The 27872-nt window shown below is 43.6% G+C and overlaps 1 protein-coding gene across 4 annotated transcripts; it reads left to right on the plus strand.

Annotated features, from left to right (window-relative positions):
- The first annotated feature begins 3295 nt into the window (after positions 1-3295).
- HEY2 (hes related family bHLH transcription factor with YRPW motif 2) lies at positions 3296-27872 on the plus strand. 4 transcript variants are annotated; one of them, XM_083605741.1, is made up of 5 exons: positions 3296-3482; positions 12366-12444; positions 12555-12638; positions 21275-21356; positions 25815-27872. In XM_083605741.1, the coding sequence occupies exons 2-5, from the start codon at positions 12421-12423 to the stop codon at positions 26486-26488; spliced, it is 864 nt and encodes a 287-aa protein (XP_083461867.1). In that variant the 5' UTR covers positions 3296-3482; positions 12366-12420; the 3' UTR covers positions 26489-27872. The 4 variants fall into 4 exon arrangements, with proteins under 4 accessions (XP_083461867.1, XP_083461868.1, XP_083461866.1 ...); XM_083605742.1 differs by lacking the exon at positions 3296-3482 and adding an exon at positions 3999-4117; XM_083605740.1 differs by lacking the exon at positions 3296-3482 and adding an exon at positions 6993-7381.

Below are 27872 nucleotides of genomic sequence, written 5' to 3' on the forward strand. Positions count from 1 at the left end.
ATCAATTTCCACGGGCCTGCTTTTGAGTAGGACTAACACTGGATACAATCATGGGCCTTTTGATATCATGCTGGCCACTGACTTGGTTGTGGAAGCAGGCAATGATGGTTTTTAAAATTCTGTTTGCAAAATGGAATGTTGGTTATTCCCAGTATTGTGCTGGTTCCTATCTCCTTGAAGCCGCAGATCAACTATAGATACCATGCCAATGTTCACTGTACAGACAAAATGTCAGTCTCTACCAGTACTCATATCTCAATCATACCCAATTAAATCCTCAAGGAGGAGAAGTAGGATCCTTGGAGTTTCCCTATCTACTGAGGCACAGCCTGACACTTCTTATTCAGACGACACATGTCCCAAGCGGAGACTCCACTACCCCTTGTTGGAACCCCTAGTGCTAGATCTTTTATCAACTCAGGAAATGCATATATGTGTAGTACACAGTTATGAACTGCTTTTTTCTTATTTACTAATTTTGTGTGTAGCTTCTTAAAGGTAAAGGTAAAGGGACCCCTGACCATTAGGTCCAGTCGTGGCCAACTCTGGGGTTGCAGCGCTCATCTCGCTTTATTGGCCGAGGGAGCCGGCATACAGCTTCCGGGTCATGTGGCCAGCATGACTAAGCCGCTTCTGGCGAACCAGAGCGGCACACGGAAACGCCGTTTACCTTCCCGCCAGAGTGGTACCTATTTATCTACTTGTACTTTGATGTGCTTTCGAACTGCTAGGTTGGCAGGAGCAGGGACTGAGCAACGGGAGCTCAATGTGTAGCTTCTTAGTCAAGCAATTAAACAAGACTCAGGTTTCGTTCCGACTGAGGTATTAAACTTGTGTTTGGGCTCTGTGTATCACTTCAGACTGACTTTTCCATGAAATAATACTAATAATAATTTCTCTACACAGCTAACTACACATTGCTCAGAAACTCTGGTGATTAAGCAGTATATAAATGGATGAAATGAATAAATTAATAATAGATAATACCTAAGAGGGATTCTGGACTTGCCCTCAAAGTTTACTACTTCAACAACAGCTGAAGTATAACTTTAGATGGCATAACTCAGTGGTATAACACATATCCAAAAATATATATTTTAAAGAAGTTAACTCCTTCAATTATTTAATAAAATATTGTAGCAGAAATGATTTAGAAAATTAATCAAGGTAACAGTAATATCTCCCATTAATTAAATAAGTTTCAGAACATTTTTTTGGCTTTATCTGGAATTCAGTACAATAGTTCAGTCACATTTATAACTGAATATGAACTGTGGCCAAACAAGAACATGTAGGGGTTTGACTCCCTGTTTAAAGAAAGCTCACACATGTCAAACTGGCTTACCCCTTCAAAAGCTTGCCATTACCCATCCCCTCCCCACCCCAAATCATCTCCCACCTTGAATTCTACCCATGTAAGTGTTTAAAATATGGATGTAACGTGGCTTAAATCCAAGTATTTTGGTTTCTGGACAAGTTATGAAATTTGGCGGCCACTCTAATCCTAAACACACGTAGTTTCCATTAATTTTCTTGGAATCTAAAGCCAAATATAGCTATTTGGAAGCAGTTGTTGTTTATCCCAGCTTCCAAGCAGATATGTTTAGGCTACAACAATCTTACATGGGTCATAACTCAGTCCTAGCAATATTTGTTCAGAAGCAATCCCCATTTATTTCAATTCCAAGTAAGAAGTATTTTATTCCAAGTAAGAATGCTTAGGATTAGATTAGCCTTAGATTAACTGTGCATAACTCCTGAACTCATCAGACTATGCTAGGAAAAAGTGAATCATAAACAAATTGATAAAATCTAGTGCTGAAATGTTTGGTGGAGTTTGTAAATTCAAGACAGTTTGCTTCTCAACAAATGCAATCAAATATTCAGGGACATTACTGTTACATACCACAATCCTATACACGTCTTCTTAGAACTATATAAAAAGTGTAATGTAAACTCCTATCTCCCCCTCCCCCGATATACCATGGGTGTCTTTAAATCTAAAAGAGGCAACTAACAGTAGACTTCATGTGCTGGAGTTAGGATAGTTGCGATTGTATCATATTTATTTATTAATCAATAAGCAACAGAAGCAGCAATATGGAAATAATAAAATCTAATATAGTTAAGATTTAATACTTAATTTAAATAACCATTAGAATCATGCCTAATGTTACTTTCTAAAAAAAATCCCAAACCATTTTAATATATATACTGAGAAACAAAAGTGAAATGGTGACCATTTACATTTTGGTATTTTTTTTAATTCCAGAATTCTGGACTGCTTTCTAACTAAAGTACAGCTCCCACAACATACTCCCTTCAGGAGAGAGAGAGAGAGAGAGGTTTTTGTGTGCGCGCGGGTGTCTAGTTCTTAAATCAGTCCATTGTGGGGAATGTGTTTTAAAAAAAACAAATCCCTGAGAACTCCTGCTTGTTTTTGCTGAGGGGGGAAGGAGAGCTGTTGCTTTTGTTGTGTCTGAGTAGCCGTGCAGTTTTTAGTAACTCTGCAAACATGGGCATGAGAAGGATGTCCCTGTAGAGGCAATGAGGCATGAAATCCCCCAGTTCCTTTACGCAGTAACAACAGCCACATGAAAGAGCAACATGCAACATGTCACTATATATAATTACACAGCCCCCGGGCGTTGGTGAAAAAAGGGGACTGGTAAGGCTGTGTTTTGTAACCTATTTGATGCACATGCCCACCGTCTCTCGCTTTTAATTTATTGCACTCAATTTTTAGGAACTTTTAATTCATTTCACACTCTGTATTTTCCCAGTAACAACTTGCACGCGCAACCAACCGCGCACGCACACACCACTTTCTAATTTGCACGTCCAATCCTCCTCCACTTTCCCTAACCATACACCAATGCCTGGCGTTTAACACACACATTTGTTGCGGGGCGTTTCTCCCTTTACAATTTTTCACCTATGTGTACACGATAGAGCACGGTGTGCATATACCCTTTCCTTTTAAACCAATGGCACACGTTAAGTTCTCGCGCCTCCACCTCTGGTAAGAGAAACCAGAACGCGACAGGAATGCTCTGCAAAGGCGCGCGCCGCCTTGCAAAGGGGCCGAACGTGGAACCAACCGAGGCGCTTCTTTTGCCTCAGCGGGCGCCAAAAGAGCAGGCGCCCGGCGCGAGCGCGCTCCGCCTGCCCGACGCTCTCTGTTGATTGGCAGGAAATGGCCACCGCTAACCTATCCGAAAAGCCCTTCGAAAAGTCGCCCCCGTGGTTTTAAAGGTCTGCAATGCACCTAAACATACACGCCCCGGGGCGCCCAAGGCAAAGCGTCTCAAGCCTGCAGCAATTCTCTGCACGCTTGCCTAAGAGGGCCAGTGAATGTAGGGCTTACTTCTAAGTAGACCCGCAGGAGGACAGAGTGCTGTTGCGCGCCTCACATCCTGCTTCCCGGCCTTCCCACTGGCATCAGGTTGGCCACCGTGACAACAGGATGCTGGACTAGATGGGTCAGTGGCCTGAGCAGGCTCTTCTTACGTTCTTGGGTCGCTTGGAGGCATTGCAACTTCGGCTAGGCTACGCCCATAACCCGCCATTACGATTCTTTAAAGTCCCAGCATTTTAAGAGCACGCAAATATGGAGCAGGGCGGAATATTTGCGTCCCTTTTTCCAAAGCCGAACATATATGATATACCGTGCCATTATTTATTGGTTGCATAATTTTTGTACCCCCGCCGCCCCGCATCCTCCAAGGGGCCCGGGAAGGCGCGTGTGCGGCTAACCCGCATTCTCTCACATCCCTGAAAGGGCAAAGCAGGGCCCAAGAAGCTTCGCGAGACTGATTTGAACGACGTCTCGTGGCGCGGCCTAAAGGCACGCTAGGCTCAGCAGGTCTGAGATCGGTCAGTTCGCGGACGGGTCACCGCCCGGGAACCCCAAATACGCTGCCTTGGGTCCCGTGTTGGAAGGGAGGGGAGACGTTAAACGCAGGAAAATAAATAAGCAAGCTGCTCCCAGATGCTTACTTAGAAAACACGAATATGAGCGCTGGGCCTGGAGCCTGAAAGTGCCTTCGCAAAAAGCTCTCGTTGCTATACTTTTGTCGGGAAGAAGCACCAATTTCAGAGTTCATGACAAACTTAGGTATTTCATATTCCTGCGAAAAAACGGGGATGTTTCCTAATTTCCTTCTAAAAGGAACGGTAAGAAACGTTTTATCTGTATTTAATTCTGGGGAATTTTGAAGGGGGGCCAAGAATTATCTTGGCACTGAAGGGGCAGGGAAGAGAGAGAAACGGAAAAGAAGCAAAAAAGAAGGCCCGACCCTTTTCCTCTCCCAAGTGGCTTCTGTCTAGGACTAGGTGTTCAGAGAGTAAAGGGAACGAACAGCGGCTTGGTTTTATGTTCGCTGGTCTGCAAGCGCTCGTTTGTCGTCGCGGGACGTATTTCCATTTAGGATGGTCGCCAAAACCCGGTTGCTCCTGTTCCTCCTCGCCCTTCACGCTCCCAACTATAACACTCTGTTGTTGCTCAGGTCTGCGGGCTTCTTGTTATGTACCCCCGCGTGGCCGCGCAGCGCCTCCGAGAGCACCTAGCGTCCCTTGCCCGGGGCGGGTGGAGGCAAGGAAGCGGCCTCTGCTGGGGGTGGACGGGGCCTGGTCGGGCGCGCAGGAGACCGTGGGGGAAAGGGCACCGCCCTTGCGGGGAGAGGCCTGGCGGATGACAGACAGGCCGGGGGATAGCGCGAGGCAGGTTGCATTTCAAAAGCCATCCGAGCTGAAACGGGTCGGGTTTCTGTTCACACGGGGAGGCCGCCCCGCCGCCGCCAGCAGCACGGGCGGGCGACCAAAGGCAGCCCTTGCCCTCCACCCGCTCCTCTTTCTCCTCTGTGCCCGCCTGCCTCCTCCTTTCTCCTCGAGTCTCTGCGTTTGACATTCATTGTAAAGTCCCGTCCCCCCTCCATTCTGTGTCCTTTGCCCGGCCTTTTCCCTCTCTCCCTTCTCCCGTCATTCCCGCCTCTTCTTGCACTTTTCTGCCTCGGTTCTTTTTCACACTCCCCACTTCACTGCCTTTTTCTTTAACGTTTGCCTTCCCCCGCTTCCCTCTCTTATGTCGTCTTATTATATTCTATCATGCCATGTCAATGAATTAGGCACAAAGGAGCCAGAAGTCTAAAAATCTCTAATCCACGAAATGCTCCTATAATGTCTATGTGAAGAGTTGAGAGTGCACTGAAGCCTTAATGTGCTGGAATAAATACCTTTGGGTTTATTTATTTGAGTCTGAAATAAGGCCCACTGAATTCCATCATGTATAGGACTCCACTGTGTTAGTTGACCTGCATTGATGTTGCTATTATTTGAAGCTGTAAACGCAACAAGATGTAAATATAGTGGTAATCCAATGTTTCCCACTCTCTTCGGTTCCAATCCTGCCTCCAATCCATGGCCGGCCCAATCATGAGACAAGGTGAGGTGACTGCCTCAGGTGGCAGAATCCACAAGGCCAATGGATCCCAATGTAGATCTTGATTCTGCTAGTGCCTTTGTTCCTGGTATCGATCTTCACTCCTCCACTTCTTCCATGGCAGAAGGGAGGTGCCATTTTGTCTTGAGCCAGCCCTCCTCCAACTACATTTCACTCAGTTGCCTTGTGAACTGGAAGACAGAACAGGTTCCCATAAGAAACACTGCCAACAGAGATACAGTGAGAGGCAATGAAACCCCCACTCCCATGAACCCTAATCCCAAGGATCCCAGCTTTCTTTTCTTTTTAAAAGGAAGGTTCGGGCATTTGTAGAACCTGAGGTAGGAAGCGAAGAGTACAGTCACTAATTTATTTATTTATTATTGTGGAGGGAGGTAAGAAACCAACTTTTCCTTTCCCCTGAAAAATTCCTGCTGGCTGTAGACGTTCATGGCCAGAGGACACACTCAAAATCACATACGCCAACAAATAGGAGGGGGAGCCCTATTTTAAATACTCTGTCTAAAGCAAACGCTGCCTGCCGAGTTTGTTGTGGCTCCCTCCTTTTAATAGGCCACAAGCATCTTTGTAAGCAGAATGCGGCCTCTGATGCTGTGCAAGGACTTTTCTTCTAAAGTGTGTCTTTATGGTGTTACGTGTTATATCTCAAGCTGCAAGAAATTTTCCAGATGTTCAATCTGCTCAGCCATTTTTGATTCCTACCTTCTAGAACCATTCCAAAAGAGACCAGGATGGCAAACAAGTGATAAAGCGATAAAGACATCCTAAAGCATATTTGAAACATTTTTTAAAAGAACCCTGTAAGTGTCACTGTTAATTATTCCTAAAGTGACCTCTCTTCCCACTCTCCGCTGTCTGCAAAGGAGAAAGAGACGCCCGTGCGCTTGGTTCTCCTTGCAGAAGTGTGGGAAGAGAGTGATACCTAAGGGGGAAATCCTACGCCTGTTGACAAAAATCCTTCTTCCTCATCCGTAGACTGTACCCTAAGACGACCAAAAAGTTGTCTCCCCTGCAAGCAGTCCTTCCTCATAGTTTCTCCCTTTGTTTTATAAATTAGACAAAGCTCGCCCCCTCCACCCGGCTCTTTCCCTAAAGTTCTCTTGTGTTCTCCTGCAATATATACGTCGGTGCAAATTATTTCCACCCGTCAAACCTTTTTTCCCTCTGGAACTTTTCCAGTGTTGGGTCAGATTTGAGAAGTGTAAACGCTGCGTGCCCGGACTGACATTATTCGCGCATGCATCTGCGCTTGTTTATGTGGGTTTTATGAATCCCTTTTGCAGTCTGTGGCTTGCTTCGCTTGCTGCGAAGCCACCTAGCAGAAACACACGCTTTGATCAGTTCCTGTCCGAGCTATCCCCGTGCTGCAGCCCAGCTCCGCAGAGCTGAAGGTGTCTCCCGGCCAGCTCCAGCCACCCTCCCGCCCTCTTTCCTCCCCGTCTCCCTTGCGCGCTCGAGGTGCTCCGGGCTTTCCCACGCTTCCAAGACGCCCAGGAGTGTTTGGCGCCGGGACCGCTGCCGCGCGTCAGCCAATGAAGAAGCGGGCAGAAGCGCCGGGGAAGGAGGCCTGTCACTCACTCCTGCGCTGCCCCAATCCAGAGGGCTCAGCCGGAGGAGGAGGGGCGTGGCTTCGCCCCTCCTGTGGGCGGGCTCTTGTGCTCGAGGCTGAGCTGCAGCGTGGGAAAGAGCTTCAGAAATCCATTCAGTTCGCTGGCGCCGGCTGGGGAGGGATAGGCGGGCTTTAATCCGGAGTCACTGTCCAAAAAGGGAAACCGCAGACCTGAGTTCTCCTTGTTTATCTCCTGATTTGGAAGCTGGACTCTTTCCTTGGGCCACAATGAAGCGGCCTTGTGAGGAAACTACCTCAGACAGCGATATGGACGAGACTATAGACGTGGGGAGTGAAAATAATTACTCTGGGTAAGGACGAAGTTTGTTCGTTCCGGGGTTTTGTTTTGTTTTTTCCAACAAGAACAAAAAATCTGGACCGTGCCTCCTCTTTTTCTGTGGGAGGGGGTGGAAGAGGAGGATGGAGAGCCAGATCAAAGGCACCCCCACCCGTGTGGGACCATTGTTTCTTGGCGCCCCTTTTTGACTTCTGTGCAGTGTTGGATATTCTGGCATCAGAGGGGCAGTTAAGCAATTTTAGATCTGGACTTGATGGTTTTGTGAAAGGGAGCGGGGTAAGAGTGCTATTTCACTGTTAATATGTATTAGACAATTTGCTTCTAAAACGTGGCAAGGCAGCCCTATTAAGCTTTGTGGCCCTGCTACTTACTCATTTTGCTGACGGGCTTCTGAAGTCCTGCCCTGATGAATGGCACCCCGTTTCGTTAGGTTCTAATAGAAAGTAGGGGGTCTATTTTCTACCCTACTCGGATGTCACACTTCTTTCCCCCAGCTATCTACTTTTCCCTTCGCTAACTGGCATCCTCAGTTGTAAAAATTTCTCTTGGGGATATGTGTAAGAGCATAAGATTGTCTGGGCAGAAAAAAAAAACATAGCAACAGTAGCAGAGTACAGTGGTACCTCAGGTTAAGTACTTAATTCGTTCCGGAGGTCCATTCTTAACCTGAAACTGTTCTTAACCTGAAGCACCACTTTAGCTAATGGGGCCTCCTGCTGCCGCCGCTGCGCCGTCACAGCACGATTTCTGTTCTCATCCTGAAGCAAAGTTCTTAACCTGCAGCACTATTTTTGGGTTAGCGGAGTCTGTAATCTGAAGTGTATGTAACCTGAAGTGTATGTAACCCGAGGTACCACTGTACTGTACTTTTATCACAGTCAGCCATATAGTCTTGGTCAATATACATCTTTTGGAACTGTTCTTTAGTGCTAGATGTTAAGCAGTGTGGGGGATGGAGTATCACATTTTGTGTCCTGTAGGCTGTTGACAATTAGCATGTGTTGAGTAGTAGCAGTACTGAACTAGTAGATTCTGTGTAAAGTGGAGCTGCAGCCACTTGCAAGACTAGAATTGGGGTGGGAGGCATCCCTTGAAATACTTGAGCCAGTCTTATAATACTAATCCTGTGTTACTAGAATCTTTCTAGGTGTGTACTGTTGTAGGTCATTGTCAGAAAAGAAGGCAAATCCAGTATAACTCACCTCCCAGCAAATGACCTGGGTTTGCCTGCTAGGAAGGATGGGGTGGAAAGGAGTTAAGGTCTCAGCCGTAACTACTGTTGTTTAATATGGACACCAAGTTTCCTATACCTCCATAAATTCTTCAGTTCTGCAGATCACTGCCTTCCCACACTTTCTTCCCCATCAATCTGGATTTTCTCATAAGGGAGATTTCAAACATCTGGATTAATAGAAGAGAAAGTGTGGGAGGCATTGATTTAGAAGAGATTTTCTTATGGACAAGGAATAATTAATGGAGCTACCGGGCTATTCACATTAAACAACAGTATGGATGAAACCTAGAAAAGAAGAGAGATTGATTAGAATGCTATAGAAATCAAATGGGGGGGGGGCACAGTTGCTTCAGAATAATAGGTGGAGCTGGAGCATTGTTGAGCTAAGTAGAGCAAGGTATGCTTCATTACGTCTGCTTGTGTAACAATCCTCAAGGCCTTAAGATGTTTGTGGTGAGAGTGTTTGAAGAAAGGGTGCTTGCTATCAAAGCAAAATAAGATATTTTCACAAGAGGGCTGTCAACCAACTGAATTATATTAGTTGATTAATCAGCTAAATAAATTTGAATTTTACCAAGTCTCAATATAGAGTCGTTGGGGTTGGTTTGTGATTCTGAAGAAAGTAGAAAACAACTGAATAAGTAACACTGCAATTCTAGCTCTACTTACCTTGCACTTAGTGGCACCTACTCAGTAGAGGACTTACTTTCTAAGTAGACATGGCTTGGCTTGCACTGTTAATAAACAAAAATTGTGCCTAATTTTTAGGCTGCCTTTAATAATTAATTTCATGAAAATGCAGAGGCAAAGCTAAAACAAAGTTCAGCCAGAGTTAGACATGTTTAACTCCCAGTTATATCAGTGGCATGCTTAAATCTCTCATTGAAAACTTGGTAGTATCCAGCCCTAGTCTTACTCAGTAACATGTCCATTGATTTTAATGGGTTCCCTCAGAATATGACTTCTTTGAATATTGCCCAGTGGGACTAAAAAAAAAGAGGGGGGAGAATTGATTGCCTGCACACTGCGGTAGTTTTTGATAGAATTTTGTTAACAGAGATGCTGTAAAAAGATAGCAGTAAAATTACTGTTTCAGTCAGTGATTCCCTTTGTCTTTTAAAATGCTGTTCTCCTGGGTTTGCTCAGACACGTCATGATTTGGGAGTTTAAAGAGGCATTATTCACATGATGCAATAAATCCAATTGCTTTTTATAATCTATTTTAAATTAACCTGTTTCAGGGTATCTACACAGTGGTAGTATTTAATGTTAGCCAGTTGGTTTTAAATAGGCTGTACACAGTGCTATTTTTTTCTAGCAAAAGAGATGCTACAGCTCACCATGAACTTCCACCGTGTTCACCTGAAAGATGGCTGGAACTGAGCTCCTGTGAGCTTCAGCTGAAAAAAAGCAACGCCCCGGCTGTAGTAGTTCAGTCCTAATCCCAATCAAGATGGTTAGTGTAGATTAGCTGGACAATTATATCTGCATTTCATGGAAATATTGTGTAAGTTTTAAACCTTAAACCCAATTACAGTGGTACCTTGGGTTAAGTACTTAATTCTTTCCGGAGGTCCGTTCTTAACCTGAAACTCTTCTTAACCTGAAGCACCACTTTAGCTAATGGGGCCTCCTGCTGCCGCCATGCCGCCAGAGCATGATTTCTGTTCTCATCCTGAAGCAAAGTTCTTAACCCGAGGTACTATTTCTGGGTTAGCGGAGTCTGTAAACTGAAGCGTATGTAACCTGAAGTGTATGTAACCTGAGGTACCACTGTAGTATTATGCCACAAGTCACTTACTCTGGGGTAGTATTGTAGAAGTCAACAGAGAAAATTTAATTCCAATTAATGTCATTATCTGAGTGAAGCCAAAAAATATAGCTGGATAAATGCAGAGGAGGAAATACTAACAGGTGTTTGCATGCTAAATTTAGGTTCTAGGGCCTGCAGAATGTCAGAAAAGAGCATCTAAATATATGGCTGTCAGTAAAAAAGAAGTTTCCTCTTCATTGAGGTTCAGATGATATATTTGTCATATGCAACTGCAATTGGTTGTTATAAAAGAAAAGTAAAAAATGTAAAAAATGAAAAGTAAAAAAGTAAAAAATGGCCTACATAGTAATCAGTGGGACATACAACTATTTAACTCTAACTGGATTGTCTCAAGAATTTTAAAATATTTAATCTGGAATTTTCTAAAGCAATGTGATTGACAGATGAGAATAATTGATGGACTGCCTTAGATTGAAAGCAGTCTAGTGCAGGCATAGGCAAACTCAGCCCTCCAGATGTTTTGGGACTACAACTCCCATCATCCCTAGCTAACAGGACCAGTGGTCAGGGATGATGGGAGTTGTAGTCCCAAAACATCTGGAGGGCCGAGTTTGCCTATGCCTGGTCTAGTGGTTCAAGTGACTGTCAACTAAATGGGGCTGTAATTGAGGTTATCCTTCTGAGATGAATGGAGATTGCACAACAGTAGTGCCTGATAATTTTGTTGAAGGCTGGGCACTCTGCTTTTTAGAAAAACCCAAGCATCCTAATCAAGTTTGTTAGAATATGAAGCATTTTACATTTAGGAAATCTCATTGATCTCGGTGGAATATTTGTATTTCCAAGTGATGACCATTTTTTGGTTAATGTTTTTTGTACACAGATGTGAGTTTAGTCAAAATACATGTGCCTTGCATCAGCTGTGAATATTTCTTGTGTGTGTGCTCGGCAAAATACATGGAAGTGAGCCTAATCCTTTTCAGACTGCTGCTTCTATATCTTTTGCTTGATAAAGTGATTTCTGCCAAACATAGGCAAGTCAGAGGCATGTCCTTTTTGTATCAAGTATCTATTTCTGCTGTATTGGAAGCAGTGGGCTTGAGTGTGCTCAATATTAGACACTTAATCAGTAGTTCTTTTGAGTACATGGTTAATACATTTGAACTCATATATAATGAATATTTTACTCTTTTTATTTTTTAAATGAACTTCTTGGTGAGCAAAACTAAAGGGGATGGTGTGATGGGGCTGAAGAGTGGTAGTGAAAGATTTCTTCTGCCTGCTTCCATATTTTACTGAGCACTTGAAACAGGAATGGGGAACCCGTGCCTTTTTAAATGTTGTCGGACCCACCATCTCTTAACCATTGACCAACCTGATTGGGGCCAATGAGAGTTGGGTGTTCAACAGTATATAGAGAACCTCAAGTTATTATAATTACTATTTTTAAAATTTCTATACTGTCCTTCATCTGAGGATCACAGGGCGGTTTACGATATAAATTACATAGCCCTCGTGTTGGTGGGAGGAGGGAGGCATTAGACCCAGGGCTAGCCCTATGATGAGGCAAAGTGAGGCAGCTGCCTCAGGTGGCAGATGTTGAGGTACGGGGAGGAGACAGCTGTGTGTTCCATGTGGCTTGCCCTGACACCCTTAAGCTAGCTTGCTGCCCTCAAGTGTAGTGGAAGAGACTGTCCTTTTGCCAGTACAGCTGAAAACAAAAAAGTTGTACAAAACAGGACAGAGTAAAACAATACTTGCTTAGGAATAATCATCCTTCATTTTCAACATTTGTAAAGTAAGATTTTGTAATTGGAGTAAAATTCAACTTCCAGTCGAATTGGCTTCTATGTGTGTGTGTTGGCAGAAGACACCACCTTTTCGTTCGCCTCGGGCGGAAAAATGTCTTGAGCTGGCTCTGTTTAGACCTCTGCAACAAACAACACAATAGGATGCTGTACCTGAAATGCCTTTTCAACTGTTCCTCAGGCACAGTGCCAGTTCAGTGATCCGATCAAATTCGCCTACGACAACATCTCAGATCATGGCCAGGAAAAAGCGACGAGGGGTAAGGCTTTCCCTTATATTTTTAATGTAACAATTGCATTTGTTTCTGCTGTTTTTACCTTCTATGCACCTTAACTTTTATATCAATTTATTGCTTTGTTTTGGCAATAGATCATAGAAAAAAGGCGCCGTGATCGCATAAATAACAGTTTATCCGAACTGAGGCGGCTTGTGCCAACAGCATTCGAAAAACAAGTAAGCATAAATATTCTGTATCTCAACTCATCTGGTCATGTTGGGTCTTTCATAAAGCTCATTAAAAATAAGGCTGGATGTGTTCTGATCTGGCACAGAGCAGGCACTTCAATAAAATGCTTTGTTGTGGCAAAACTATTAAAAGCAAAATTCTCCACAAGGCTGAAAAACATTTCCATTCTCTGGTTTGCTGTTCCCTTAAGGGCAATAGTGTTCGTGTTGTCTCTGTTCTTTCTATGCATTCCAGTAGTGGTTTTGTTTTGCTGTTTTTAAAAGTGCTTTATTCCTTACAGTTTTTTAAAAAACCCGCACATGTCAAATACCCTCCTGCATAAATCTTTTAACAGCATTGTATTCTCATCCCTCTCCTTTCTGATCCTTTTTTTATTTAATTCTAAATTTAATTAGTAAAATAATCTGATTGTTTCAGATCCTTAATATGCTGGCTATTTAATAAACTCTCTCAAATAAATATTTAAATTCTTAAAAAGAAGCTGTTCAGATATAACAATTGTTGCTAGTGCTGCAGCTCTTTGAAGTGGTCCAAGTTGGAATACAATTTTTTAAATGTAAGTTTTTGCAGGGTGATCACATGAGGAAGGGTGAATAAAAATTATTTCCTATATATAAAAAAGTTATTTATTCCATTCTTAAGCTGCCCAACATCTATGAAGATCCCAGGGTGGTTTATACAATAAATCTATTAAAAAATAAAATTAGCATTCTTCTTGCAGAATTGTCCCAGCCAAAACTTTGTGCTGGGACATGTTCTGATGTAATGTGTCGGCACACTCATTATAATTACTGATTTTTCTATATAGTGTTTATTTATTTTGGATATTTTTATCTTGCTTTCGCAAAAAAAGTGAAACATGTTGTGCAGAACCCCTTTCTTAAATGTAAATTTGTGATTCCTGAGAACAGCACAAATAGGTTTCGTCAATATTGCTAAGCGTAACGTACTTCAAAAGATTTCCACTGACTTTGTAGAATCATAGAACTATGTGGGATGAAAGGAACCTTACTCTTCTGTGGAATTATTCAAGGTGATGTGAAGTTGTGTTGCATGCACAGGAGAAAAATTAAATCACTTCAGTCACCAGCTTATAAGAGTTGGAGGAACACAAGTGTTGTATTTGGATCATTTCTGAATATGAAAACAGAACCTCTCGATTAAGTCCCTTCAACAATAACAAAAGTTTGGAGGGTTTTTAGCATCTCGTTACTGACTCGTAACCAGTTGTGATTCCTTGACTTTGGGAGAGAAGTCTGCAGAAAGGTGCTTCTCTTGGTGCTGAAGATGCAATAGGTCCAAAATTGAGAAATGTAATTGCAACCTCAAAATTACAATCATTATGATTTACAGTGGAATCCTGTACATAAATGTCTACTTGGAAGTAGGTCCCACTGAGTGGGATTTATTCCCTGATGGGATTTATTCCCTGATGATTGCTCATGGGATTCCGACCTCAGTGTGGCACAGAGTCATTGAAATCTAAGGGAATACAGTGCATTTTCTATGAGGTAAGTATTTTGAACGTAGGCTCTGGAATAGATTGCTTGCACGGAAGAAAGTGTGAGATGAGTATCATGTTATATAACACAATGAAACCTGTACGAAATCAACTTACATGAGTTATTCTCTGCTCTTCAGAAATTAAAACTACATGGTTCAGGTTCATACCACTTAGTCTGGAATAACAAGACAATAATATTATAATTTTATTATTTGCACCACACCCATCTGACTGTGGTTGTTTTTGGAATAAACAAAAAAAATGGACTACAAACAAAAATACTATTGTTAACAGGAACACTTTCATGTGAGACTATGTAACAGTGTCAGATGATTACAATTCCTGTGCACAAGAGGACAAGAGAGTCCTTAGTGCAGCTCTCAAATGAAAGAGGAAGATGTATTTCTGCCTCTAGGGGGCGCTGCCATTGGCACTAGGGACAGAAGAAGGTTTCATGGCCTTTGTGGAAGGATAGAGAAGGTCAATTCAAACTGGGCAACCCTTAGGGCCATGATAACTATAGTGATGACAAATATGAAGAATTGGAAGAAGTAGAAACTGAAAGCAATAGCTGAGAAAGCAGAACTAATTAAATTTCATGTACATTCATTGAGTCTTGGTTATCCCCTTGCGAAAATTAGGGGGCGCCTTATACACAGATACATCTCCCCCCCCCCATTTTCTTAAATCTGAGTCCCCCAAAATAGGGGGGGTCTTATAGGGTAAATTCAATTTGGGATTATTGTCTGAATAAACTGTACTTTATAATAAACCAGACATGATAATTTTATGGCAAACCATAATACATTTTATGTTCCTAAGGTAAGAAAGTGACTTTCAAACTGTAAATGGTTGAAAGTGCGCGCACACACACACACACCCTATATATATTCCTAAAATATTCCACAAATGTATATATATTTACTCAAACTGGGGGCGAAACCTCTTCCCCGTGGCTTCAAATTTTCTGGAAATATTACATCTCCAGTTTTGATTCCCAACACTATTCCCCCCCCCCCAATGGTCATGAAATGTTCTATTAAGGGAGCTATCCCACATTGGAAGAAAACAAGCACTTTTATTTAAGGCCATATGTAGATCTCCCTATTCTTGCAACTCCTTCTCATATCTCATTGTAGGGAAAGTTGATGTGTTTTATATATGATGGAGTATATGGTATATACGGTACTATGCACAGACTAGGCCTTTAATGCAGATACAAGCAGACGGGGCGGGGGGGGGAATGACTATGAGCAGGCAAAACACCATTCCTGCTACCCACACTATATCTTTAGCAACTTGCAAAGCTCAGCAGACTTTGGCAGCATGGGAACATGGAGTTGTCCTGAGCTAGTCAGAGAAAGTGGGACAAGGGACAACAGTTGATTGTCCCATTGCATTGTTTACTTCTTGAAAACCACAAACATTATAAAGGCTTCTAAAGCTCCTGGAAATTACCCAGCATCGGGCAGCTATTACTCAGCTCTTGCTAAAAATGTTTGTGTTGGGTCAATGGAAAAGATTAGCACTGAGGAAAGTACAAGTTGTAATACAGGGGAAAGATAAGGACGGGGGAAGGAAAAGCAAAGCAAAGCAATCTAAGATAACCCGGGTCATATAAAATCTAAAAATGCCAAGGCTTACTGTGCTTATTACATTTATAAAAATAATAAATAATACGGGGAAAGGGCCATCGGAATAAACTTTCATACAGTCTGCCAGGCCACGTGTTACCATTGCTCTCTAGTCTTGATCAAATGGCTTTTTTAAAAAAAGAAAGAAAAGAAAATAGTATTAGTATTCAGGTTTGTTGTAATCCAAGTCATCCTGAGAAAAGCTACACATCCATTCTCTTTACTGGTGCAACTGAAGATACCGTTGAATGTTCTTCAGCCGACTTCTATGACTGCTATATATAGATACATTCAGTTGGCTCTTCAAAGGGAAAAGTGATCATTTATGCTTAAACTTTATTTTTTAAAGACATACCCCAGTCTTTCAATTGACTGATTGTCTTACAATACAATACTTGCACACACACAAGCTTGTACCCTGGGTCAGCGCATGTTTCTCTTTGGATCCCCTATTGGATCAGAGGGTTCTTCCTCGTAGGGAAGCAAGCTCTTTGCAATTTCTCCTTCAGTGGAGAATGGATTGAGCTGTGCTGCTCTTCCCTTTGCCATGATGCCCTTCCTGGGAGGCCAAGAGTGCCGCCTTCCATTGGCCCTTGGCTGACCAGAGGGTGCTTCCAACAAAAATCAATCAATCATTGAGTCGCTAAGCAGAAATCACAAGCTTTCCATTTGAAGGCATATAGCAGTCTTAGAAATTTACTGAAGAATATTTAAATTGTGTATGGAGTTCCAGCAATAAAGATAATGGACTTTTAGGGATAATAATAATAATAATAATAATAATAATAATAATAATAATAATTTATTATTTGTACCCCGCCCATCTGGCTGGGTTTCCCCAGCCACTCTGGGCGGCTTCCATAGAAAACCAAAAATACACTAAAATATCACAGATTAAAAACTTCCCTGAACAGGGCTGCCTTAAGATGTCTTCTGAATGTCAGGTAGTTATTTATCGCTTTGACATCTGCTGGAAGGGCGTTCCACAGGGCGGGCGCCACTACCGAGAAGGCCCTCTGCCTGGTTCCCTGTAGCTTTGCTTCTCGCAATGAGGGAACCGCCAGAAGGCCCTCGGCGCTGGACTTCAGCATCCGGGCAGAACGATGGGGGTGGAGACGCTCCTTCAGGTATACTGGGATCAGAGTGTTGCGGAGCCTGAATATGTCTGGAGCAATTTTGAGTGCATAAATTGCTTCACAGTTATTTGCTCATGTATTCTGAGGGCCATCCTGGGAGTTAGTTAGGCTGAGAGAGAAAGTGACTTTTAGAAGTTGGTTGCTCAGTAAGATGCACAGACTTGGACTTCTCAGGTTCAAGCACAGAACTCGATGGCTTGACTCGCAGCTGAATGTGTGAATAGGTGCTACTGAAAAGCAATGTGCTTTGAGGTAATGCAAGATGAAACGTAGCTTGTCTTTGCCTTGATAGAACTGGGATGGCCATAGCAAGTCTTGGATGGAGTCATGAACCAAACTGCACACTGTAGGGGTAGACCCATGATTTTACACCTAATCACATGGGAGAGCAAAAGGGACATATGAGTAGGGGGTGCTGAACCCCCACCCCTCCCACAATTTACCCCCCCCCTTTCGAAGGTTACTTTTCCCCCAGCTGGCTTCATATGCCAGAAATGAGCTCAAGATGGATAAAGTGTCTTGGGTGGGGAGAAAGGCTGTGGGGAGATAGGCAGCAGGCCCTGGAATAGTTCAAGACCCTTCCACTGATCCACTGACCCCTTTTACTATATAAATTGGGTTGCCCCACTCCTTTGCTTTTTATGTGATTGAGGCAGACTGGAGTCTAAACACGCTGGCCTCTGCCAGCATTGGATGTAGCTTGGTGCTTTGTTATATAACTCAAGTGTTTCATTTTGGTGGCACTGGAAAATAACAGGTGGAATTCAATGTTGCTCTAAGTGGGGAATGAGCATGAGAAAACGCTCATGCAATGGGACTTCGCCCTCCCCCCCCCATATGTGCCCCTAAACCGATTCTGAGATTTTCCCAAGATTTAGGGGGCACAGGAAAGAGGAGATGGGAGGAGGTTCCACCATGGGAGTGGATCTTGTTTCACACATGCAACAACTTACTTAAATCCCACCCAAAGCTTCCGAAAGGGAAAGGGCATCTAAGGGCAGTTCTGAAGGTTTTTGGTATGGTTCCTGTTGAAATGGAGAAAGGGTTTTTTCTTTCGTGTGAGTAAAATTAAAAAGTGATTTTATGACCCCAGAAGATGGGCATCTTATCTGGCATCATTCATAACATGATGTCATCAACATGCCTACTGCAACTTAACCCTTAGAGCAGCTTGGAATTTAATAAAAAAGTTTTGATATTTTTTGCAAGATGAATATTGAACTATATGTATTGCTAAAACATGTTCTTCCACCCCTTTGATTTAAATATTATCAAAGAGTTGTGGCACATTTAAAGACTAACATGCTCCAATGAACTTCAATGATGAAGGACACTTTGTTGGATGCATGGGTAGGGGGGCTCCTGTTCATGTGGACCATGTGTGTTTCACTTTTCCATTTTAAAGATGAACCAAGTCTCATAGGTTGTTTTTGGGAATCCATTCCACAGAATTGGGTTTAGATTTTCAATCAGAAGCTATACTCTTCTTTATCCAAATGAAGACTAGGAATAGGTTTGAACAAGAATGTCAAGTTTCGCTAAGTTACGGGTCAATGTGGGTAGCCTTTTAGTAAGTACAGGGATAAAGACACCACCCCTCTCCTGAATTCCTGATTTGTAAACAAATGCTTTAAAAAAATAAAAATATATACCGTATTTTTCGCACCATAGGGTGCACCGGACCATAGGGCGCACCCAGTTTTTAGGGGGGGGGAATCAAGAAAAAAAATCCCCCCCCCAGCCCCAAAGAGCAGCGTACAGGCTGTGCACAACCTCTCCCTGCCGGAGGGGTTGCGCGCAGCTATGGAGCAAGCCAAAGCAGCAAGCGGGATGGATCCCGCTCGCTGTTTTGGCTTCCCCTTTAGCCCCATGCAGCCTCTCCCTCCCGGGAGAGGCTGCGTGGGGCTAAAGACTCCATAGCCCCGTGCAGCCTCTCCTTGCCGGAGGGGTTGCGCGCAACTATGGAGCAAGCCAAGGCAGCAAGCAGGATGGATCCCGCTCGCTGTTTTGGCTTCCCCTTTAGCCCTGTGCAGCCTCTCCTTGCCAGGAGACACTGCGCAGGGCTTTACTGGGAGGTGGGGGGATTCCCTCACCTCTCCCAAAAGCCCGCAGAACCGCGCAACCCCTTTAAAGAGATCGCGGCTTCTCCTGGCTTTTCTGGGAGGTGGGAGAAGGGACTGATGCGGCCAGTCAGTCCCTTCTCCCTCCTGTGGAAAAGCCCGCAAGAGCGCACGGAGCTTGTGTGCGGCTCTTGAGGGCTTTTCCCGCCTGCCTCCCCCCTGCATTCGCTCCATAGGACGCACTCACATTTTCCCTTGCTTTTTAGGAGGGGAAAAGTGCGTCCTATGGTGCAAAAAATATGGTAATTAACTAAACAAGATTTGTATTAAAACCAAGTATATTTTTCCTTAGCTACAGAGCATAAACTTGTTAGGCATTACTGCTGTCCCATTCATTAGGCACAATTCGCTGGGACATTGTCTTGCACAAAACTCATTGCAGAAATAAATACCTTGCTGTCCTATAACTCCTGTTTATTTTATTGGGGCTTGCAAATAAGATTGTGCAACTTTGAGATTTTCTTTGCCTTTCAGACCTGGTGTGGATCTTGGCACCTTTTCTTACTGAGACAGATTATCTAGGTCCATTTCAATCTGGTTTCAGGTTGTAGGACAGATACCGTCTTTGTCATCTTTGTCATCTTGGTGGGCGGCTTATGCTGGGAATTGGACAGGGGGAGTGTGTCCCTGTTGTTGGCTTTGCTGGTCCTTTCAGCAGCTTAACCATGGTATCCTTCTGGGCCCCCTTGCTGGGATGGGACTTGGGGGCACTGTTTTACAGGGGCTCCATTACCGGTAATTTGGTAAAGAAAAAGTGTTTTATATGCGTTGTATATGCAATATAACACTGTGACACCAGGTGGCGCTGTGGAGACCCGTCTTTCCCTACCAGATTTCCCTGTATGAGTTTACAACGCGTTTAACTGAATTGCTTCTTTGACATGTCTAGATCCAGCCCCAGAAAGTGGTGCTGGGAGGCTCTTGTTTGATGCCTTGCCCATTTGCCTGTGGAGTGTCTCAGGGTTCTGTTCTGTCCCCCATGGTATTCAACATTTACAATGAAACCTCTGGGAGAGGTCATCCAGAGGTTTTTTTGGGGGTTGTGGCACCAGTGTTCTGACGAAACATAGTTCTGTTCCTCCTTTCCACCTAAATCCACGGAAGCTGTATCGGTTCTAAACCAGTGTCTGCCATCACTAATGGACTAGATGGATGAGGGTGAACAAATTGAAATGCAATCCAGACAACACAGAGGTGCTCTTAGCCATTTGGAAGGCAGAACAGGGAGCTGGGTTTCAGCCTGTGCTGGATGAGTAACACTCCCCCTGAAGATGCCGTTTCGCAGTTTGGGTGTGTTCCTGGATTCAGCCCTGACTGCAGCCAAGCTGTTGGCCAGAGCTGCTTATAGGAAGCATACAACTTCCTTGTTCCAAAAGCTCCACTGGTCTGTTCCAGACACAATTCAAAATGCTAGTTATAAGCCCTATGTGTCTTATTCCCAGGCTACCTGAAGAACTGTATTTTCCCATACGAACCTGCCCCGGCTCTAAGATCTTCAGAGGAGGCCCTTCTCTCAGTCCTACCACCCTCACAGGCACATCTGTGGGGACATGGGAGAGGGCCTTCTTGGTGGTGGCTCCCAGACTTTGGCACTCCATTTCTAGTGGGGTTAGACTGGCTCCCTCCTTGTTTTCCTTTTGTCAGCAGGTTAAGACTATTTTATTCCAGTAGGCCTTTTGGGAACTGACTGCTTTTATGGAAAGGGTTTTTAACAGTGCTGCAATGTTTTTAGTATCTGTATTTTAATAGTGTTTTTTTTTAACATTGTTTTAATTTGATTATTAAAGTTCAATTACCTTTTAACTATTTTTTAAGCTTTTATTTTTCTATGTTTTATTCAAGCTTCTTTTATTTTGTGTAAGCTGACTTGAGTCCCAGTTCTGGTGGGGAAAGGCAATGTGTAAAATAAATAAATAATAATAATGATTTTTTAAAATGCTACTTTGAAAGTTGTGAATGTGTATATCTACCATACATGTTTTCCTTGTTTGCACTACTCTGTGCTTCATAGAAAATGTGTGCTCAGTTTATGCCACGCTAGAAACTGTGATATAGTACTTGTGTGCAAAAATAAAGTGTGGGATACAGATGCTGGGTAGAAGAATTAAACTGAGAATGCTCTAATGGTTGGGAAAATTGAAACCATAAGATGGAGCTCAAAAGAGGGTATACCAAATCAAAGCATGCAATACTTTTAAGCCTTTATTGTTTGTGCCTCTTATCTCAAAGGGATCTGCCAAATTAGAAAAAGCAGAAATCCTGCAAATGACAGTGGATCATTTGAAGATGCTCCAGGCGACAGGCGGGAAAGGTAAGGAATTGATTTTTGTACTGTTTCTAATATTAGCAGGGGGAAATCTCAGCAAACGCTCCCTTTGACAAGCTGGGATAGGCAGTTCTAGATTAAAGGACTGGAAATCAATGCTAAAGGCAGGGTTGAACTCGTGGGAAAGAACTACGGGGACAAAAGAACCACTTGACCCTGGGCTTGTGTTTGCTTTCATAACACTGTGGGAGAGTAAAGGCTTCATTCACAGGCAGCCCAGTCAGAGATTTGTTTGGGGTTTCCAAAGAGCACTGAAATCGGCACAAGGGAGACAAAACAAATACCCCAAACATCCAAACATAAACAAGGAGGGCTGCGGCAACAATTGTGCTGCATGAAAAACCAAAGTTAAAATTCATTATGCAGCTGCTATACCACGGGAAGTGGATCGAGAGGAAACTTTCCTTATTGTTTATGTATTGCCCTTTGTTCTAGAAAGAATGTTTTCCATGCAAAATTAGGCTGTGCCATTCATTCACCAGGACAGCATCTAAGCTTGGATCTTCTGTTGGATTGTTAAGAGGAAACCCAATACCACTAGAAAAAGAGCTATCCACAATCAGTGCTTATTTTGTGTGCCTGCATGTTTGCGATGTGGAATTGGGAATGGGGCTTTCGAAGAGAATAATGTCTCTTTTCTTATCTCGTTTTTTGAAAAAAAAGAAAAGAAAAGCAAGCTGCTTTGGTTTAGAGAATTTTTGAAAATCTAGTTGCACTGCACACTAGAAATTCAGAAGCCAAACATCTGGAAGCCTAGAAATTTAATTTAAAATATTTTTGTGGGTTACTTTATTTTTGTTGTTTGTAAATGGAAATTGATAAAAGTGAATAGGAAGTTTTGAACACTGGTAAATATGTAATCATTGGGACTTTAGTGCTGGAAATTGTGTAGCTCAGATCTTTCCACAGTATTTCCCATTCACTGGTGGCCTTACCCAAGCCACTGTGTTTAATATTCAGTCCCATTCTCCAGTCGGAAGTATACCTTACAGTATGACTGTCTGAATTCCTGTGCAAATGTATATGAAGGGTTTTGAGCATCTTCAAGCTCTGTATAAATTGGAGATAAATAACTTGCTGCCCTCTAGATATTGTTGGATATCAGCTCTGTTCAGTGTGGTTCATGACCGGGGTGATAGGAGTTGCACTACATCCACAACTGGAAGGCCACCGTTGTCGTCGTCTTCTTCTTCTTCTTCTTCTTCTTCTTCTTCTTCTTCTTCTTCTTCTTCTTCTTCTTCATAGTAGCAGTTGTTGTTTTATTTATTCCCCATTCCTGTAATAAATCAAGGTTAGGGAACCCCATTATCCCTGACAATTGGCCATACTGGCTGGGGCTGATGAGAGTTGGGAGTCCAACATCTGGAGGGCCACCAGTTCCCCATCTCTGGTATAAACACATTAACATGAGCATTAACATGAGCATTAGTATTAAAATGAGAATGACCTCTCCTCACATCAAATGGGCGTTTTTTATGTGGTCGCGCATAGTCCCGTCCCCCCCCCAATCCTACGCGGCTCCCTAAAATACAACCTGGCTCTGCCCCCTCCCACACTGGATACCTGGAGGTTCCTGCCTAAGTTAACCAATCCCGGCGAGGGGGGGCATTGCCAGGGAAGTTGGCCAGGCAGGGTGGGACTGCCTTGCCCACACAATAGAGGGTGGAACTTACCAGGGAGTCCTCATTCGGCTCCAGAGCTCCTCCCACCCTACCCTCCCTCAGTTATGCCTTCTTTTGCAGGTTAACCTCTTCTCCACAGGTATGTGGGCACTGCTACGTCATTGGTTGCTGTTAAAGGACTGGGAAGGAAGGAATTTCCCTGCATTGGCAGGTTTTGCCTTCCCCGTAGCAAAACGTCACAACTTTGGCGGTTTCGGGCCTTGGGCGGAATCCTTTAGTCTATCTTCCCTAAATGGGGGGGGGGCACGAAGCGGTAACCCATGCCCCCACTGCAGCGGCGATCTCAGGGTTCCCCGTTAAAGGGGTTGTTTTGAGGGGAGTCATTGACCATACGCCGATAGGTTGTCAGTGGTCTCCCCTGTGTTGCGGCAGAATGGGGGGCGGGCTCTCTTAACCCTGATGTTCCCCAGATCCCTGGCTGGGGACTGGGAGGGATAAATGCCCAATTCCTAAGCCAAGGTCTCCCTGCATCTGAAACTTTATAATAAAGTTGCGGCCAATTTTAATCCCATAACACGTTGTCATGAATCATTATTCCACTAGAATTGCCTGTCTGCACAATTCTTTATTAGGGGAATGGGCCAGGCAGAAGTCACGTTCTCCCAATTGAGGCGCCATTTGCATGCCCCCCACCCACCAACCTACAGTCGGACCTCAGAAGTCAAACACCTTTAAACTTGAACGTTTCAGCTACCAAACGATCGAAAACCAGAAGTGATTGTTCCGGTTTTCGAAAGTTTTTCGGAAGCTGAACGTCTGGCGTAGATTCCAATTGGCTGCAGGAAGCCACGCCTTGGTTCTCGAACTGTTTCGGGAATCGAATGGACTCCTGTAATGGATTAAATTTGAGAACCAAGATACAACTGTATTTCACATGGAGGTTGTTGGAACATTAACAACTATCCCCCTCCTTTCTTGCCAGTTCCCCCTGCTACACTATTTCAGATTGTCTCTGGAGACCAAGGTAAAGGTAAAGATAAAGGGACCCCTGACCATTAGGTCCAGTTGTGACCGACTCTGGGGTTGCGGCGCTCATCTCGCTTTATTGGCCGAGGGAGCCAGTGTACAGCTTCTGGGTCATGTGGCCAGCATGACTAAGCCACTTCTGGTGAACCAGAGCAGCGCACGGAAACGCCGTTTACCTTCCCGCCAGAGCGGTACCTATTTATCTACTTGCACTTTGACATGCTTTCGAACTGCTAGGTTGGCAGGAGCAGGGACTGAGCAACGGGAGCTCACCCCATCGCGGGGATTCGAACCGCCAGCCTTCTGATCGGCAAGTCCTAGGCTCTGTGGTTTAACCCACAGCGCCACCCATGTCCCTTGGAGACCAAAGTACTGCACATCAAATAAAAGATACATTCTTAGTATCCTTGTAACAATTTGCATGACTTAATATGCGTGCAAAACAAACTCCTTCTGTGCTGTACTTGATTTTAAAAAGAATTTGGGAGGTTGCTGAACCTCAAGAACTGGTATTTTCAAAAATGATGGTGGGTATGTTTGTTTGAAGGGGGAATATTTGTGAATTTGATCAGTGTGGACAACAGCCACTTTTTCCTTTGGAAAGATAAATGGTTATCTTTGATTAACTACTGGTAATGTGTCTTCCTGTTCCTACTAATACACACATGGTCTTAAATATTCACATTACTAGTAGCCCTTCACCATGATTGACATTCCCAAGCTGCACTCCTTAAAACACAATGCAATTGTGTCATGGGCCTCAAAAGCTTTACAATATCCTTTTTGAGACTATCTGACCAGAGTTGTACATTTTATTTCAAATTTGGTCTTGCAAAATAATTTGGTATAAAGGCATTATAATATGGACAGTTTTCTTATCTCTCCCTTTCCTAATGATTCCTAATGCAGGATTCACCCCTTTATAAAGCTGCTGCATTCTGGGTCTTCGACAGCGTTAATAGAATGTGATGCTCTTTGTTTCACCCACCCAGAGAAGACCTTGTTGTTTTTGTTAAAATAATAATAATGGCAAGCACCAGTTGTATGGAGGAGCAAATCCACAATATTCAAATATTGCAAATATTGTATTTAAATATCACTGTAAAAGGAACAGGATTTCAAAGGCTAATAATTATGTGCCTATGTATGTGACATACACAGGCATTGTTCAGCAATATGGTGGAAAATCTTGCATTGGAAGTTTAGTCTTTTTAATCCTTTTCCTATTGTTCAAAATGTGTGTGTGTGTGTGTGTGTGTGTGTGTGTGTGTGTGTGTGTGTGTGTTTGAAGAGTCTCAGACACTGATGGTCTTCATTCTTTCTCACTGTAATGTCTGGTTGCAAGTTGACTTTAGCACATTTCAGTTCCATCAGTGAGCATCTGCATAATACAAAAGCCGTTTGAAAATAATGTTCTGGGAGCCTTAAAGAGAAAGAGCAAGAACATGGGTAGGCAAACTAAGGCCCGGGGGCCAGATCCGGCCCAATCGCCTTCTAAATCCGGATGGTCCAGGAATCAGCGTGTTTTTACATGAGTAGAATGTGTCTTCTTATTTAAAATGCATCTCTGGGTTATTTGTGGGGCATAGGAATTTGTTCATTTCCCCCCAAAAAATATAGTCTGGCCCCCCACAAGGTCTGAGGGATAGTGGACTGGCCCCCCAGCTGAAAAGGTTTGTTGACCCCTGAGCTAGAATATTATAGAACTGCCATTTCAAGAAAGACCAAAAGAAAAGAAAAAAACAAAGAAATCCCATTGGGTCGCTAAATTCATTTCTTGCTTTCTGTGTTCCAGGTTACTTTGACGCTCATGCTCTCGCCATGGATTTCATTAGCATTGGGTTTCGAGAATGCTTAACTGAAGTTGCGAGATACCTGAGTTCAGTGGAAGGTCTGGACACAGCTGACCCTCTCAGAGTTAGACTAGTCTCTCATCTCAGTTCCTGTGCTTCTCAGAGGGAAGCTGCAGCAATGACCTCAACCATGGCACATCACCACCACCCTTTGCATCCTCACCACTGGGCGGCAGCTTTCCACCATCTCCCTGCAGCTTTACTGCAGCAGAATGGACTCCACACTTCTGACATCTCCCCATGCAGACTCTCGACAGCATCAGAAGTGCCACCCCATGGATCTGCTCTGCTCACGGCCACTTTTGCCCATGCCGATTCTACGCTCAGAGTGCCCTCTGCCGGCAGCGTTGCTCCCTGCGTCCCACCGCTTTCTACCTCTCTCCTCTCGCTCTCAGCCACCGTACATGCTGCAGCAGCAGCGGCAGCTCAGAGCTTTCCGCTCTCTTTTGCTGGGGCGTTCCCAATGCTGCCACCTAGTGCGGCGGCCGCAGTGGCAGCTGCAACAGCAATCAGCCCACCGCTGTCAGTATCAGCATCTGCCAGCCCGCAGCAAGCCAGTGGGAACGGAAGCAGTAAACCCTACCGGCCTTGGGGGACTGAAGTTGGAGCTTTCTAAAAAAAATCTACACAAGCCTTCCTGGGGCATTTTACAGTTGCAATAGAAAGTCTTTCACACAAAGACTGTTAACAGGTCAAGTAGCCCTTTGGATTCCCAGAAGACGGGAGGGAAATAGCAAGACATATTCTGCCTTAATATTGGTCAAAATGAACAGGAGGTGTTTCTTGTTCACCAGACTGGACCACAGTGATCTTCAAGAACGATGACTCCCCTGTAGGCATTTCCTGAGAAATGTATAGAGTGTAGAATTAATCCTCTTGCCATGCATTTTTATTTGTTAAAGGGGCGCTGGATTTATAGCTAAAGAAGCCTACCTGAAAGATGAACGCTAAGTTTAAAATGCGCAAGTGCCTGACCTCTTCCAAATGTGTGCGGGGTGTGTGTGTGTGTGCACGTGTATGTGTTTTTCTTTACAAGGCAAACAATAAAAGTCCAAGTATGAAAATAATACTGGAGAGAAGAGTACGGAGATCCAGCACAGGGATACCATTCTTGAACAAAATGTATACCCTGAGGCTGTATTCCCTTGACATGAGTGGGATCTAAGCAACCTAACTGTGCAGGATTACAAACTATGGAATAGCCAAGCAGATAATTGAGGGTGTATACGCTAAATTTAATCTAATCTAATTCACTTTCTTTGTGCAGACTTGTCAGATGGTGACATGCATGATATTGACAGAAGCACTGATCTTTCCAGTGCTTGGTCTTACAAGACTTCAAGCATCCTGGCACTAGGTGGCATAAAGTTATAGCCAAGTGTGTTCCATGTACATGTGTGAACACCAGGATAAATCTGACTTATTTGATTCCCTTTGCAAGCGAAAATACCGCATCCTCCAGATGGGATGCAAGCCCTCTTCATAGTCAGCTGTTGGGAATTGGCATGAATGAGTAGCTGTAATGCAGGCAACAGGATCCTTTGGGTTGTCTTTCTCTGTTGCCAGTGTTTTTGTATCGGTTCAGTTCTCAACCCAAACAAAAGTGTTGGGAGTTTAAGTTATGTTCTTACTACCCAGACAAGCAGTGCTACAAAAATGCTTTGCTTTTTTTTATTTTATTGCAGCAACATGAAATAACAAGTATTTTAATTCATTGACTCAAGAGCTAGAAAGTTTGTTGTTGGGGGTGGGTCGGGGAAGCAAGTTAAATAAAAGCACAGCATGTATTATTATGCACTTCATTTCTCTGCTGTGTGGAGAAAGCAATAAGCAGTGAGAATGTTAAACATTATGCAAAATATACTTTTAAAATATTTGTTTTAAAAATACTGTTCCTAGTCAGGGGTGGGGTGGGAAAATTGTGCATTATTTTGTTAACCTTTTTTTCTATGCAAAAGTCTTTAAGTATCACTAATTAAATGGAGTCTTTTTTTGACTGA

This window comes from Podarcis filfolensis (assembly GCF_964270895.1).
Source record: "Podarcis filfolensis genome assembly, chromosome: 3".
In the NCBI taxonomy this organism is placed as follows: domain Eukaryota; kingdom Metazoa; phylum Chordata; class Lepidosauria; order Squamata; family Lacertidae; genus Podarcis; species Podarcis filfolensis.

Excerpts from the sequence above, each read along its gene's own strand:
- HEY2 (XM_083605740.1), top strand. The coding sequence starts at position 7,299 with ATGAAGCGGCCTTGTGAGGAAACTACCTCAGACAGCGATATGGACGAG. Across the intron at positions 7,382-12,365 it reads AGTGAAAATAATTACTCTGG|GCACAGTGCCAGTTCAGTGA; the intron begins GTAAGGACGAAG and ends ACTGTTCCTCAG. Across the intron at positions 12,639-21,274 it reads CAACAGCATTCGAAAAACAA|GGATCTGCCAAATTAGAAAA; the intron begins GTAAGCATAAAT and ends CTTATCTCAAAG.